At 37.8% G+C, this 16,498-nt stretch overlaps 1 protein-coding gene across 6 annotated transcripts in view; it reads left to right on the top strand.

The window, feature by feature from the left end:
• Positions 1 to 15,276, top strand: part of PDE5A (phosphodiesterase 5A) — a 107,477-nt gene extending 92,201 nt beyond the window's left edge. For all 6 annotated transcript variants that reach the window (XM_063415211.1, XM_063415208.1, XM_063415207.1 and 3 more), the window contains 10 exons: positions 1,111 to 1,257; positions 2,745 to 2,870; positions 4,077 to 4,171; positions 7,383 to 7,470; positions 8,564 to 8,664; positions 8,759 to 8,836; positions 9,194 to 9,257; positions 9,463 to 9,537; positions 10,019 to 10,102; positions 11,432 to 15,276. In XM_063415211.1, coding sequence (XP_063271281.1) covers positions 1,111 to 1,257; positions 2,745 to 2,870; positions 4,077 to 4,171; positions 7,383 to 7,470; positions 8,564 to 8,664; positions 8,759 to 8,836; positions 9,194 to 9,257; positions 9,463 to 9,537; positions 10,019 to 10,102; positions 11,432 to 11,566 — 993 coding nt within the window. In that variant the 3' untranslated portion in view covers positions 11,567 to 15,276. The remainder of the gene's footprint in view (positions 1 to 1,110; positions 1,258 to 2,744; positions 2,871 to 4,076; positions 4,172 to 7,382; positions 7,471 to 8,563; positions 8,665 to 8,758; positions 8,837 to 9,193; positions 9,258 to 9,462; positions 9,538 to 10,018; positions 10,103 to 11,431) is intronic.
• Positions 15,277 to 16,498: the final 1,222 nt, after the last annotated feature.

Here is a 16,498-nt window from a genome sequence, read left to right as displayed (position 1 = left end):
AGGACAACAAATTGATATGGAACGAGGCTGGCAGCCATAATTCTATGGATTTGCATGTTATATCTGCTAATACTCTAGATTATGACAAATATTCCCTTTTCAATTGTTCAGCCTTCTAGGACATAGCTGCCCACACTGGAGAAATGTTTTTCTCTATATTTACAAAGTGGAAGATAAACACAAAGGTTTATTTCCTTCACTATTTCAGATTTACCTGATTTTCTTTGGACCACACTCATATTGGGGTGAAACAGCTCTAAAGTAATAGCACTGAGAACCCCACCTCTTACTGTAATGCAGAAAATTACACTAATTTTTTTCTATGGTATAAGACTTAGCACTTATTTTGTTAGTATAGAGTTAATATAAGACTTAGCATAACCTCAACAGTGATATTTTAAAGGTTAACCGATAGAAATACTCTGTATTTTATAACTAGAAAAGGGATATAATAATTACTGACAATTAAAAACTCAGATTTAAAAAGTATAGATGGGGGTGTATTGCGTACCTTGTAATTTTAATTTTGCGCTGAAGGTTTGTGGTTGTATGCAAACTGCACCAACACTACTGACCACGGGTTTTAAAGATTACTGATCACAGATGAACTCTAATTTTTCAGGTTTCTAGCCGTGAGAAAGCTCTGCCTGTGGACATGTTCTGATTCCCATTGTGCTGAATGTGGTTTCTGTTAGCAGTTCAGTTTTACTGACATCTCTTTCCTCAACACTTTTAGAAAAATGCCAGCAGTTTTAGATTTTGCTGTCTGCACATCCATAAAAACAAATATATAACTCCACTGCCTTATTTTTTCATTCTCCCAATATCATCAATACTTCTGTTTACAATTTGCCTCAGGTGATTTAGATAACCAGACTGACCTGTAATTCTATCCTTATTCTCTTGATCTACGGAAAATTCCTTGTTAAATCTGAGGTAATATGGTAATGTTAAGCAAGAGTGGTATGGGCAAGTAAATGAGAAGCAATCATCAGTTTCACATGAAGGTAAAATTTAACGTCTCTCTTTCAATTAGTCTGTTGAAAAAGCAAGTATTTGTTCTGCTTTCTCTGTCCCAGTGCTAAGCTATGTTCTCTCATTCTTCTCCAGGATGCTGTAGTGCCATCTGCACAAACTCTCAACCTGACTGACTTCTACTTCAGTGACTTTGATCTGTCAGACTTTGAAACAACATTGTGCACAATTCGAATGTTCACAGACCTCAACCTGGTGCAAAATTTCCAAATGAAACATGAGGTATGGTTGCTGCCAAATACAACCTCACAGGAAGAGACAGCCTAATTATTAAGAATTCAGAGTAGTGAAATGATCCTACAGTAAATAGAATTGAACATCTGTATTAAGGAGTCATTAGCAAACTAGGAAGGTATATGAATATTTTGGGTCTATTCTCAATTTGGTTCTACTGAAGGATTAATAATTTTACAGTCTTATGATTACAGTTTTATGATTAATGGACTAGAAAACACAATACTGAGGAGGGAGAGAATAGCAACTTTTCAGGAGGTGAAAAACTCTTACAAAGAGGACAACAACATTGTTCACTATGTCCATACGAGGTAGCAATTATCTTAGTATTTCCATACAAAAAAAATAGTTACAGATTAGGGGGAACTTCATGGTTATGAAGACAGTAAAGACTGAAGCAGGTGATAAATTAGATGGGCTGTGGGAATTTCTCTGAAGGTTTTTACCTTCAGAGGTGATCAAGACAGATAAAATAGAAAATCTCTTCAGCCTCTTCCACTCAGTGCACACACCACCTATTTGTAGAAACCTTAGTTTGCTAAATACCTTCTTTTTGCTTCCATAACCTTTTTAACAAAATCATCAAAATTTATATCAAAATTCAAGATTAATTTGTAGGACTTCATAGGCAAACACATTAGTTAAAGAAAACATGTCTTTATTTTCTAGGTCAGCAGTTTATAGACCAATTTAGATCAGTAGTGTTCAAGGGACTAAAGTGCTATATTACCTTATCTGATCTCTTGAATATCCTAGAACTTAGCTTCACCTCTGTAGTAAGGTCAACAACCTTAAGGAGTATGTCCCAACATCAAATTACTACCTGACCTTCATATCTGTCTCTTCCTTACAAAAAAAAAAAAAAATAGGAAAAAAAGTGTGTGTGTGTATATGCATATGAACGCATATATAAAATTATAACGCACAATTTCTAATACTGTTGAGTAAAACATCCAGGACATGCTTTTCTCCACCATAAAAAAAGAAACTATCCTGCAATGTAGTCATCTTTCTATTATACTTATTTACTTTCCAAAGTCCAATTCTGCTTAGGTTTTGACAAGCTGATAGGAAGGAAAAGCTGCCTGTTCATTTTCAAAATAGTTCTGAAGAGGATTCAATAATGAAATAAATTTTCTCTGTCAAATATGTCATTATAAACAAGGGTTTTTTTCCCAGGTATCTCAACATACCTTAGTTTCTGGATTAACAGCAGTATTCCTGACACTAACATTTAGCCATTAGCAATAGAAGCCCAAACCCACAAGTAATACACACTCAATAAGGAGCTGTACTAGTGGGTGTAAGCCTGTTCTTATCTATGTTCACAGTTACAAGCATGTTATATTTGAAATTAAATTAGGTTAAATGGATTTTTTTTCAGTAAGAGAGTTTCCAAGACGGATTAAGGAAGTTTGAATGTATTAGAAATCTGTTCTTATGAAAACACATCTATGTGGTGCTGTTTCTTAAAGGTTCTCTGCAGATGGATTTTAAGTGTGAAGAAAAACTATCGGAAGAACGTTGCTTATCACAACTGGAGACATGCCTTTAACACAGCACAGTGCATGTTTGCTGCTCTGAAATCTGGGAAAATTCAGGTACATTTCCAGTTCCTCTATTAAGACAAATTCTCTAATGATGCACAATTTTGATTGTCATGTCAGTAAGATGTCCATCATTCTGTGGTATTGTCAGTGGAATCTTCTGCTGAAGACATCAGGCTATGAGGGCTTGGTTTGTGAAACTGCTGCCATGGTTTTTTGTTCCCCATTTCAGTTAAATCCTCTGGAAGTGGTTATCAGGATGTTCCCACCGGGAATATCTCAAATAAGGCATGTACATGGTTATGTCCTTTTTTGAAGTTAATGCTTATGCTAAAGCAAGTCAGAGAAGTGGAGAGGAAAAGGCTGACTGATCTTCAGGAAGTTTCCTTAAAATTTTCAGCAGGAATTTAAGTTCAAATGCAGAGCTGAGTACAGCTTTAGATAAACAACAGAACATAAAAACATATAAATAAACATTTAAATGTTTGTTCTGATGCTTTTGAACAAATTTTCAACTTTCGCTTAAAAAGACACCTAGCAATTTAAAAAACAACCTAATAATTCTGATTAGGGCTTGATGATCCTCTAAATAAGTATGATATGATTTTAAATGCTTCCAAAACATGATTTTAGATTTTGGGTTTATATTTTTGTAGGAAACAATGTTTCTGTTCATTCTGTTCACATGTTTGTTCAGTTTGATTAGACACTTGTTACTAGTTGGTTTATACTGCTTTACAGTAAGCACTGCTGAAAGCATAAATAAATCCTATTTGTAGGCCAAACGCCAATACCAATGAGGAAGAGGCATTTCTTTCCTCTAGAAACTTTGTCACTAATAAAAATGGCAAAAGGTGCTGAAAGAGATTAAGGCAAGGACAATAATCTTCCTTCCATGTTGGAATGGACATGGTAGTTTTGCACTGTGTGTGGTCGAGCAATCTCTGATGATCCTGATAGTTTGCTTGCTATTTTTGGAATCCTGACAGTCTCCACTGCGATTTCCACAAATTGTTTATTCTTAACTACACTGGATGCCCTCCCTGCTGATTCTCATGTCCTAGATTCTAGAGTCTGAACAGCATTGAACAATAATTTTTTTCTAGTTTGAGGGGGAAGGCATCTTCCTAGCAGAAACATAAAATCAATCATTGTTGTCTTTTGCCTGTACTGAGAACAGGTCTGATTATTTAGAAAGCAGATGTTAAAACGTACTAAATAAAACGTCATCTCACTTCTGGCATTACTCTTTGCATATAGAGCAAGCTGACTGACTTAGAAACGCTGGCTTTGCTGATAGCAACTCTGAGCCATGATCTGGATCACAGGGGTGTGAACAATTCTTACATACAAAGGTAAGTGGGTCTGAGAGAAGTTAAATAAAAACAAGTGAGTAAACAAACACATGCACACAGCTAAATTAGGTACAACCTGACTACTTTGATGATGTGGGGCTGTGCAGAGGAGCAGGTTTTCACAAAGCAGAATGTGCAGTAACAGGCAGAACCATTCACGAGTCCGAAGACGCACAGCCTCAGTTGCTGACTAACTGCAATGGCAGATTAAGTTAACCCTGTGCTGTGCAGGGACAACATTTTCCTTCTCCCATTCCTGAAGTCCCCTCCCCCACTTTGCATAAGGTGACAGCAGAAGGCCACAGCTTCCAAGGGACAGCATGTAGAAACATGCAGCTTTTCACATCACTCTCTGCCCAGCCCAGCTCATCCCTTCTCGTCTAAGCCAACACAGCACTGAGATATGCAGCCCTCTGATACAGAGGTGTCTCCCCACTGTTCTGAACTCAGGTTGTTTAATTCTTGGTTTGGCCATGTTTTTCCAGAATTCTGAGTTGTTTAGAATAAGTTACATAGTTAAAATCACATTACATTATGGTTGTCTAGCCTTGATTGTGGGTTATCTGTACTCTTCAACTATGATCCAGTCCAGAATTACAGAAAAGGCCTTTACAACAACAAACAGGCAAAATATATTTAAAACACTGAAAAAAATTACTACACAAAATATTTTGATTTGAAGGTACCAAAATAAAATATCTGAACAAGTCTAAAATTTTCCCTGTATTTTAATTTTTAACTGAAGAGACTGGGTTTTTCAGAATTTATAATATTTAGAATTTTAAATACTACTCAATCCAGTGAATTTAATATGATCTCAAATAATAACATAGGAGTCTTTAGTTGATTTAAAGTGTGGTTTAATGTGATTCCTGTGTGATGGCAGTGTGTCCTGGTCTGACCAGATGTCAGCAAAAGATACCCAAAATTGTATGCTTGTATCTTCTTCAGGCAGAGCTTGGAGAATGATTTTGAAGTGACCTGTGAAGAAGTGGTCTGCTGTTCTCACTACGTGTAAAGTAAGATAGTAGGGAAGAAAAAGCTTGTTTAAGGTGCAGAACACTGAAAGGCAGAAAATACGTAAGCTGAAGCAGAACTTCATTTCAGATTTATATGTTTGGAGTAACACTGACTGATATGTAAAGAAAAAAACCAACCTCCACAACATTAGAAGAGTGACCTTTTTCTAGCTTGGTAGTAGAGCAAGCAGTAACTGTAGTCTCACGGTAATTGGAACTAGTTAGCTATTTTTTGCTTTATTTATTTAAAAATAAATTTCCTGGAAGACATCTGGAGATGCATCATCTCCTCTCAAAAATGTCCTGGGAAAGTGCCATAGACAGCAAAATGTAACATGCTGTAAAGCTGAGATGACTATAGCTTAATAATTCCTTTCTCAATAGAAAGTTCCATGACTTTCTTTTTTTAAACCTAAATACAAAAGTTTTTATTTCTAGGAACTGATCCCTTTTGTTTTTTCCTTTGAAACAGGGAGAGTGAATATTCAGTATGGGATTCTTTTCTTAAGCAGCAGGATTTCAAAAATTGAAATGGTCCTGGTGGTAGAAGTTATGAAAAGGGAACTGTTTGAATGCCTTTTGGTAATTGTGCAGAGGGGCTTATTTTCTTTTTGCTCCAATTCCACATGCAAAGCAGGAAGCACAGAAAACTGCATAACCAAACCCCTGTGCTCAGAAAGCCACAGTGCCTATTGGCCTGGAGTGGGGGTTTGCCACTGCAGAGTTGGACCGGAATTTATTTCCAGCCCCAGCCAGGGTCTGTGAGTATTAAACAAGCTCTGGTTTGGAGGAATACTTGGGAAGATAGCCTGAGAGATTTCTCACATATTTCTCTCTCCAGTCAGGATGGACTCTGGGAGACACAATATGCATCCTACTTAATTCAATGGGAATTTCAGCCAGCATGTGTTGGCATCATCCTGTGGTTTGTTTCCTTACACATGAGTACATTTGCTCTATGCCCCTTTTGTGGTGGTCTCAGAGGAGGTGCTGGGCAGCCAGCCCATATTCCTCAGGGGAATCCTTTAGTGTTCTTGTTTGTCTTTCCATTTTTCCACATTCTTGTGCTTCCTAAATCCCCAAAGTGTTACCTTATGACTTTTATTTGAGCCTCTGTGCACTCACTCACACAGGGACCCAATCCTGCAGCCACTATATCTTGTGAATGGTCCTTAACCAGGCAGAAAATCTCATGGGATTATAGTCTAAAAAGGAGCTACTGACATAATTAAACATTTGTAGGTCAGATTATAATTAGAGTAATAGGTCCAGGATCATCAGCAAAATATACTTGCAAAAGAATCCAGATTTAGTTGAAGAGATGATGTGAGCCATGTGACACCAGGGGTTGAAAATCAAGACAGAGCAGAAAAAAAACCCCAAAAAACCCCAAAAGACCAAAAAAACCACCTATTATTCAACAAAGAACAGGGATAAAATTGGAAATCTTCAAGAGAGGAGGAGTTTCTGTACTATGACTAAAGCTACTCAAAGAGCAAATTCTGTTTTCTAGACAAAGGATACTTCTAAGTTTTGCATTACGGTATTTTAAAGTTCTGTACAATTGGTTTCCTGCTATTTTTCACTGTTTGTAGTACAGTCAGCATCACTGTTGGCCTCTAAGCAGTTTTCCTTTTCGATTTTACCCTGGGCAAATGATAGGTAACAATGCTGCAGTAATTTGATCATGACAATAATAGTGATGAAACACCAGTACAGTTACTAACACTAGGAAATTACTTGATCAACATTTTGGGCTCAGCACCATATTTCACTGAGGTCAGCAGGAATTTTTCCATTGGCATCAGTGGGTTTCCTATTAGGTTTGCATTATTACTTACAAGCTCAGCAGCTGAGCTGACTAAAATATGCCAGGTGGGTGTTTAAGAGCACGTTACAGAAACCAAAACTGTCTCCTAAACTATGCTAGTGAATGATCTCTTTTTGTTACCTTTGCGTTCTATACAGGAACATTTCACTCCTTATGAAACCTTGTACTACATTCTCACTCCTTGTGTGCTGCTGGTCTCTACAGGCAGAGAAGGCAGAAAACCAGAGCTGCCGGTGCTCTGAAAGAAGAACAGCTTTATCTTTTTATCCATATTCCTACAAAGAGGACGTTAAAAGGGAAGTTATTTCTGGATCACTGATATATTTGTCTAATTTGATTCCTCCGTATTTTTCCTCCTCAGAAGTGAACATCCACTTGCTCAGCTGTATTGCCACTCAATCATGGAGCATCATCATTTTGATCAATGCCTTATGATCCTGAATAGTCCAGTGAGTGCCACATTCCTGTGTATGCTGAAGGAAAATATTTTACTTTCTATTTTTAACTTCTGGATAGAATCCCACCCTTATTTGTTCTTAAGTGCTCTTCATTCCTTATTGGGTAAAGAAAGCAAATGCAGAAACATGGAAATCACAGTTCTGTTGCTGAGTGCCACCAAAGCCTTCGAAGTGCTGCCAGATAATAGAAGCCTTGCTAACATCCTTCTGAGTACCTGATTACTTGGACCAAAGGAAACAAAAGGGTTTGGGTGCCATTTTCATGACCTCTTATGAACCACCAAAGCCCAGTCCTTCCTCTCGTTTAAAAAAACATTCCAGCCTACACATACACAAAGCAGCCCTGATGAGACCAAACCAAACACTGCTCATGTTGACATTCCAAAGTGAAGCCAAACCTAAGTTTAGTAAATATGCAACTAAAACTACATTCTTCTTGTTTGATGCTGTTAACTAATTCCACAGCTAGTTATTTAGCGTTCAAAATCCTTTCAAAGGACTGCTCCTTTTGTACCACAGGTTGTGGTCCTTCTAGTATTGTAGTGATCCTTTCCCATTCAGATAGGCAAATATGGAAAAACAATGGAGTTCTGTTTCACCAGTGCTTTGATTTAACAGGGGGCTGCTGAGCTCATATTTCTGTTTAATAAGTTGTTATTTATGCTGCTTCATAAAAGGGAAATATTTTCATTTAATAAAGGTGTATGGGCAGGTACAGGAATCTGTTATAATTCCTCTGCTTCACGGGGGAAGGAAGAGGAAAGAGAAGCTGTGATACAACCAGTGAAAAATTTGATTTTAATGAATGAAATGGACATGAAGGCTTTGATGTTGCTCTGCTTCCCAGTTTCATTTTGTAATAGTCAGTGATGATGTTGCTGCTGTGCGGCTTTCTGCCGTTACTCAAAAAGTCTGGAATTTTTGTTTTTAAACTGGGGAATCTGCAAGAGGAAGGAGGGTAAAAGAATGACCTCAGATATCAGCAAGCTACTCGTAATGATTTGGTAACTTACAGACCCTTTAGCAAACTGGTGTGCTGTTGCCCATTTTAATGATAGCATGGATTTTGGCTTTTTTTATAAAGGGAAATCAGATTCTCAGCAGCCTTTCCATTGAGGAATACAAGGCTACACTGAAAATGATAAAGCAAGCCATTCTTGCCACAGACCTGGCACTATACATCAAGTAAGTCAGAGGAAACTTTGGCTGGATAATCACTGCTGAGTACTAGCATCATGTCAGCATCCTGCAAAATCTTTTGTTTTAACTTCTTTTAAAGGAGGAGAGGAGAATTTTTTGAACTTCTAAGGAAGAAGCAATTTAATTGGGAAGACCCCTCACAAAAGGAGCTATTTTTGTAAGTAAAGCAGAATAATCAAGAAGTCAGTTAATATTACTGGGTACCTAATTTCCCATCCCGTGTTGCTGTGAACTTCATTAAACCCAGCAGGTCTTTGTGCTCTGGGCTGTACAAGCTGGCATTGTCACATAGGTCACTGAACTCCCTGTGTCTGAACTACTAAGTGTGCAACCTGTATAAGAAACTTTGTTAAATAGCATGTGGAGTTATATTTAAACTTTTTTTAAATTTCACTTGTTTTTCTGACTTTATGTTCCTTGAAATTCTATATTCTATTATACTAATCACTTGAGTTGGTGGCTACATACATTTCACATAGAGTAATTTATCGCTTTCTTTCTGTTTGTTCTGCAGAGCAATGCTGATGACTGCTTGTGACTTATCAGCCATAACCAAACCATGGCCAGTTCAGCAACGGGTATATGTTTAAAACATTTCCTATGCTAACTGCATTAAAATTTATTTCCTCCACCATTGCAAAGGCAGTGGTGAAATGCAGACCTGAAGTCTCACAATGTGTGGGGGGAGCTAATATCATATATCATAAAGAGAGATAGGAACCACTCTTGTGTGTAGGGAGCAGGCAAACTTTTAGAGCTCTCAATGAGTGAAATCTCTTACAGATTGCTGAGCTTGTGGCTACTGAGTTCTTTGACCAAGGAGATAAAGAGCGCAAGGAGCTCAACATAGAACCCACCGTAAGTGGCAGAATCACCTCTTGCAAAATGTCTTTTGGAAACAGCACTTAAAATTTCTCCCACTGACCACAATACAGGACCAGCTCCTTCCCTATCTTGCTAGTAGTCAGTTTTGTTCTGTGGTTCCAAAACACCAATAGTGTTATTATCTCTGAACCAGAAGAACAGATAGTATTATTTCCTTTAAGTCAGTATTACCAAATTGTCTACAAAATACATTCCTAAATTGGCACCTATTTGCAGCTATCCAAACCCAGTAAATTTGCCGGGTTATTTGGGCTCTGTCAACCCAAAGCCAGCCTTCTGAGAGAAGTCATGCAGTCCCAATTCCCTTCATTATAACATCTATAGCAATACCCTGCTGTGCTGAGCTTGCTGTCCTGTTTAAGGTGCTGCTTTTTAATTCCAGACTGTCTCTTTGGTTTTGGTTGGGTTTTTTATTTAATGCATTTAAACACGGAGCTTTACTTATTATCTGCAGGATCTCATGAACAGAGAGAAGAAAAACAAAATTCCCAGCATGCAGGTTGGATTCATAGATGCTGTTTGTTTGCAGCTGTATGAGGTATGGTGCTTAATGAAGAACAGAAAATATCTGAAACCAGATAGATTTGAAACCTGCTCACTGGTAGACACAGATTTACAATTAGAATAAAAAAAACCAAATTAAAAACTAGCCCCTCAGTTAGAAAGTATTTTTCTATTTTATATTGCATATGGTTCATTATTCTGTTGAAGAAATTATTATTTTTGTATTTATAATTAGTTGTATATTTGTCTGATTAATGTATTTTGTCACAACTTTTTTAAACCTTGTAAAATGCTGTGCTCTGTGCAGTTGGTGTTATGTCCCTGGGTAAAATTCTGGATTATCAGGGAAGTCACAATGCTTTGACCTCTAGGGAAACAATGGTACCCAGGTAGTGCATTGATAGAAAATATTTTAAAGAATTCAGAATTTGTTATACAAAAGGTGATATGCTATGTAGGGAAACTGACTCAATTTTAACACTTCCCATCCCATTATTTTCCTTCTCTTTCATCACACGTCAAAGCATTGCATGAGATAATTCACTGAAATGCTTCTTTGACCTGGTCACAAACTGTATGGGAAGCTGCCTTGTCGAATACAGTGTGAAACACAACAAAATGCTTTCTGGGTTTTTGTAAAATCAGTACAGCATCAGCATGAAAGTCTGTTTATTTGAACTGTAGCAAGTATTTTACAGAAACCAAGGTGAGAAAAAGAAAGGACATGAACAGATAACTGAATTCTTAACAACCTTCCAGTGCAAGGAACTGGATGTTTACTTGAATTTTTCCTTCTAACACAATAAACTTTTCTAAAAAGAGTGCATATTATAAAGGAAACAGGGATAGAGAAAGGGATCTATTAGCTGCTGTCCCTGAAAAACAAGTGTTTCTGTGCTGTAGAAACTGTCAGAAAAATAAGGCAGTCCTTGGTTTGAAGCCTCAGAAAACTGTCTCTGTAGAAGGTAGGCCACTGAAAGAAGACTGAGTATCTCTACAAAGATACAGATTGGACAAACAGAAAACACTTTAACGGAACAGCTGATCAGGCTTGAATGCGCACAGTTGTAGAGCCTGAACAACTATACTTCTTCCTGTTAGGGGAGAACTTTACCTTTCCATTGAGGAAAAACTGGAATTATTTACTCTGAATTATGCACTACTGCTTATATCTGCAGTTACCAAGTGATCCTAGTCCAGACTGTACCCAGATCTTGTCTTAGGTAACCAGTGCAGTTAATGATCTACAAGTCTTCCCCTAAGTTCAGAAATCTGAAAAAAAATACAAGAGGCATGTTTCATTCTCCATTTTTAAGTTAAAAATTGAATGCAATCTATTTTGCATGTTCTCAATTTATTTCAGGCCCTAACACATGTATCAGAGGCCTGCTCCCCTTTGCTGGATGGCTGCAGAAAAAACAGGCAGAAATGGCAAGCCTTGGCTGAGCAGCAAGCAAACCTGATTAATGGAGAAAGTAATCAAGGCAAACGGAACTGAGATGCCAATTTCACCAGCACAAGCTCAAGTTCACATAGGAGACACAGTAATAGAAGAGTACTGCATTTTGCTAAACACTGTATGAATTTGGCTTATGTTTTGCCAGTTCTATATTATTTTTCCATGTTTCAAGATAGAGCATGACCATGTAGATGCCAAGATTATCTGAAGACAGTATGTTTCTTTTATTACATCTGACTGAGATGGAAAAAGACCTGCAGGAGTAGGTTTTGCTACCCCGTCCCACAAGAAGGTACTGGTGCAGGCACTGACTTTTCTGAGAGCCTTTTGCTTTACAGATGTACATAGTTGTTTAGTGATTGTATTGTGGCCAGTATCTGAAAGACTACTGCATTTTACACCTTTTCTCTCCCTCTTCCCTTCTTGCTGTGTCTTTATAAAAGTATTGAGCAGTCTTGCCTGTTCTCTTTCCAGAGGTTAAGAGGAAAAATTGGGACTCACTCTGGAGAGCGTATTCCAGCATAAACTATTGCTAACCTCTCTCAGAAAGCAGAACTGGACTCTGAGGTGAACAGCCCCAATATCTCTGCAGCAGTAGGGTTTGGATTTTTTCCATATTAGACGGGTGTCTTAACAAATGTGTTTTTCCAGCTGAACAAATTTCTAAGACTCTGTGAATTACGAGGCAATGGGTGCCTTAGGAGTTTAGTGGTAGAGGTGTCTGAGTTATCCATAGCCAATGGAAACTGCTTGAAGACTGATGAAATGCCCCACGGTAACTGACAGGCTGCCGTGGAAAAACGGCTCCCATAGAAAGCTGCCAAAGAGCACACAGAGAAACAGAAACAAAAGAGGATTGGTTTTGCACTAGTCAAAAAAAATGATGTCTTATTTAAATGAAGATGATTTCCCCTTATTTTCTCCCAACTAATTTTAAAAAAAGATGGATTTCAACTCTGATTAAGAATTCCAGGACTGTTGTTTTGCAGTACACCATATGTATTACTATGTGTTTCTATGTGTTTCTCTGCGTACATAGTATGGAGGTGACAGCAGCCTGCCCCACAACAGCATTCCCCCCAAAAAAAAAGCTTTAGGTACTTTTTGATAAATAGAAAACTTTGCTTCAGGATTTGCGTAGTCCTTGTATAGCCTTTTCCTTGAATGCTTGAGATACTGACATGTAATTATTATGCTAACTGATGAGATACATATTTAATATAAATACATATAAAATGTATGTATATAAAGGTGTATTCTTGCTATTATGGTTGAGACTAGTAACTTATGGGGACAACACAGCAAATAACTATGATGATATCACAATGTAGTAACTTTGACATTAATATTCCAGTATTTCTTTGCTGTATTTTGTGTTCAGCTAAGATTTATTACAAGTAAATTTATAAGTGGTACAAAGGAGTGCTGGATTCATAACTTTGACTTGAAAAAAAGGACATGATGTTACAGTTTTTGAAAAGTTCACTTAAAATGAACAGTTATACAGTATATGCATATATTTAATTACATATATGTACACATTTATCCCACAGAATCTCTTCCACTATAAATGTTGGAACATACATATAAATGCAGTTCCTAGTAAATAAATATTTAAATATCATAACACAACTCTATCTGTATATATTTCTAAAAAACCAAAGCCTTTAAACTACTGGTTTAAGAACCTTAAAAGGATAGTTTGCTGTATTTCATGAAATTCAAAGCCTTTACATAGTGTTTTACTCTGTCTGAAGGGAAGATCCAAGTGTGCTGGTTCTGTGTCATGGCTTTGTTTCAATCACTTGTGGAAAATACTCCTTCCTTTCATAATGTAGATAGGGGAAAATACGGGGAGAAAAAGTGCAAACCCAGCCTAGCTACAGGTTTGCTGCTTGAAGTTCACAGTGTTCAGAGTTCAACATTTCCAAAGCCAGCAGGTAGATTACAGCTGTCATTAATTTCATCGTGAGCTGTATATCTCAATATTTCAATCAGCTGTCAAACACCTTCTCCCCAATTTATATTGTGTAGCTGTAACAATCAGTGTGGCTTACACAAGAAACCAGCTGAAATTGAGTTTGTTCCTTTGTCCGTTCAGCCTTAAGTCCATTGAAACCATTGTCACTTTTTGATATAAATCTCTGGAATTTGTCCCACTAATTCTTAATACTCCTCTCAATGAAGACAACTAAATTAGTATCCTACTTGATCCCAGATATAAACATGGGGTTTTTTTTTTCAAACTCACACCACAGCAGAGTTTAATGCATAAAATGCACTTTTATTTCTTGGTTTGTCCTGAAAATAATTACTTGTGTTAAACGTACACAAAATTACTGTTAAAATTACTGATGAACCCTTACCTCTTGTAATTCCAAATAACAGTGAGGCTCTTGAGCTATAGGGATCATTTCTTCTTCAATAAATAAGCCACACATGCAATAGTAGCTGTACAATGACATAGTTAAAAAGCAGGGGGAGAAATAATGTAATGATGATTTTGGACATGGTGTTCATTTTTAATTAGAAGCAACTTATGGTTAAGAGCAGATTACTCATATCTTCACAGAACACATGTACAAGTGAGCTACTGATAAAAGCATTGATGATGAGCTGATTTCTCCATAGAAGAGAGAACCAAGCCCATTTGTATGCATCACCCCATGACAATTGCATGCATCTTATGAATTCCAACTCGATACATTTTACCTGGTAGTGGCCAGAGTATGGTAAATAATGAAAGCTCAGGGTTTTTTTGGACTTCGACAAGAAGAAGAAACATCACAGACTCTCTCCCAGTAATTAGTGTCACCTGCTAAATGCAGCAAACTGTGACAGCAGGATATTTATCTTGGTCTTGTGAGGTAAATGGAAATTGCATAGTAAAGTTTCTTTTCCACATAAGGAAGGTTGTTTCCATAGAGAAACTCATATCTGAGTACCAGTGTTTATGTGTTTGTGTGACAGTGCTCTGTAGTTGCTGGTTCCCATTTACTCCCACCAAGCACGAGCTTGGCATGCCAGGGCCTCACACGTACTCGCTTCCCACTGGAAGTCAATATTGTTATTCCTATTTACCTTAGAAAGAGCTGGTTTGAGCTCTATAGAAAGTTAAAGAATGAGTCAAATCCACCTTTTTTTAACCTGTAAAGAGGGACCAAACCCTTACCCTCGATGACAGCTGCCTCACCTGCTCTTCGCTAGTTCAGCTAATTCCTACTGATGCCCAAGGTACCTTACAGATGTAACTGAATTTAGAATTTGAGTCCATCTTGTACTCACAGGGCAGACAACTACATGTGTCTCTTAAAGAATGCAGTTTGAAAAGCACTGTAAGTAGTTTTAAAATACATTCTTATTATAGTTTAATAAAAACCTTTATCACAGTCACTAGTCACTGAGCTTGTCCATTTGTATTCTATCTTTTAAAAATACCTGAACAAATACATAGTTTCTGGGCACAGTATTTTTGTACTAGGTTAAGGGGTTTCTCTGTATATTATGTTTTGCCTTTAAGCAATATTAAAGTCTTCTGAATATTATGTATTATCTCATGCTTTTGTCCTATGACTTCTTAGAATAAAGCTAATTACGTTAATCATTAACCCTGCTTACTGCACAGCCGCTAGAGAGCATAAGGTGGGTCTACTTATTTTCTGTAGTCAGACTGCTGCTTATTACTTTTTTCCTCATTCTTCTCTTTGTACTGTTTCCATGCTTTTTAAAATAAAAAGGATGATGTCAAATTTTACTGTTTGTTATAATTAATATTATTGAGGTGTAATTTTCAATACCTGATTCAGATCATTGCTTCTGTAAATGTATATGTCATAGTAAGTTCTCTAGGTCTCAGAAATCTGGAAAAGTATCTGTTAATATCGCGGAGGGCCCTTTTCCATGGGAAGCAAAACTCAGCCCCCCAGGTTCCTGATATCAGTTTGCAGGAGGCAAATCTAAGGGCAATCAGAGTCCGAGGTTTCGGCAGCTTTGGTCTGGGAGAAATCTTGCACCATTCAAAATTTTAGGAAACCAATCCCAGCCACATGTCCCGGGACAGAAACGATGGACATTTTCTATGGGAATCAAAACTGACCTCTCCAGGGTCCTGATGTCATTTTGGAGGATGCCTTTAGAATTCTAAAAAAGCCAGACTCCTAGATTTTGGTAGCTTTGGTCTGGGAGAAATTCTGCTCTGTTCGTAATTTTAAGAGGTAGAAGCCACATGCCCCTAGAAACTAATGGTGGCCCTTTTACATGGAAACAATAATCACCTCCTACAGATTCCTGATGTCAGTTTGGAAGAGGCGTTTGGGACTCCAAGGAGAGCTGGAGTCCTAGGTTTTTGAAGCTTTCACCTGGGAGAAATCCTGAACTGTTCATCATTTTAGGAGACAGAAGCCCAAATTGGCAACAGGCCTCCAGAAATGAACAGTGGCCCTTTCCTGTAGGAATGCACCCCCACACCTGAGCAGGTGCTTCTGTATAAGGGATAGAGTTTCAGCTTACCATGGAACGTGTTAGAAAAACTAGGATTTTCTGCTCGATTTAAAATTTTAGAAGGCAGACGCCCACTCCCAGCAACAGCCACTTGAACACAGAAGGTGGCCTGTTTTCCACTGGAAATAAAACTCACCCCCCCAAGTAGAAATCATGCAGCATTTGTAATTTTAGGAAGCAGAAGCCCACTCCAGGCCCCAGGCTCCTGGACAAGAATCGTGGCCTTTTTCCATGGGAAACAAAACTCATTCCCAAAGGTTCTTGATGTCAATTCAGAGGAGGCATTTGATACTCCAAGGGCAGCAAAAGTCCTGGTTTTTGCAGCTTTGGTTTGGGAGAAATCTTACGCCATTTCTAATTTTAGGAGGCAGAAACCCACACCTAGTCATGGTCCATGTTCCTGGACATGAACGGTTACCCTTTTCCATGAGAAAAAAAACTTATACCCCCAGGTTCATAATGTAAGTTTCT

Source organism: Prinia subflava, chromosome 18, assembly GCF_021018805.1.
Source record: "Prinia subflava isolate CZ2003 ecotype Zambia chromosome 18, Cam_Psub_1.2, whole genome shotgun sequence".
NCBI classification, from domain to species: domain Eukaryota; kingdom Metazoa; phylum Chordata; class Aves; order Passeriformes; family Cisticolidae; genus Prinia; species Prinia subflava.
Note: the sequence above shows the minus strand (reverse complement) of the source record. Positions and strands in the feature narration are given on the sequence as shown.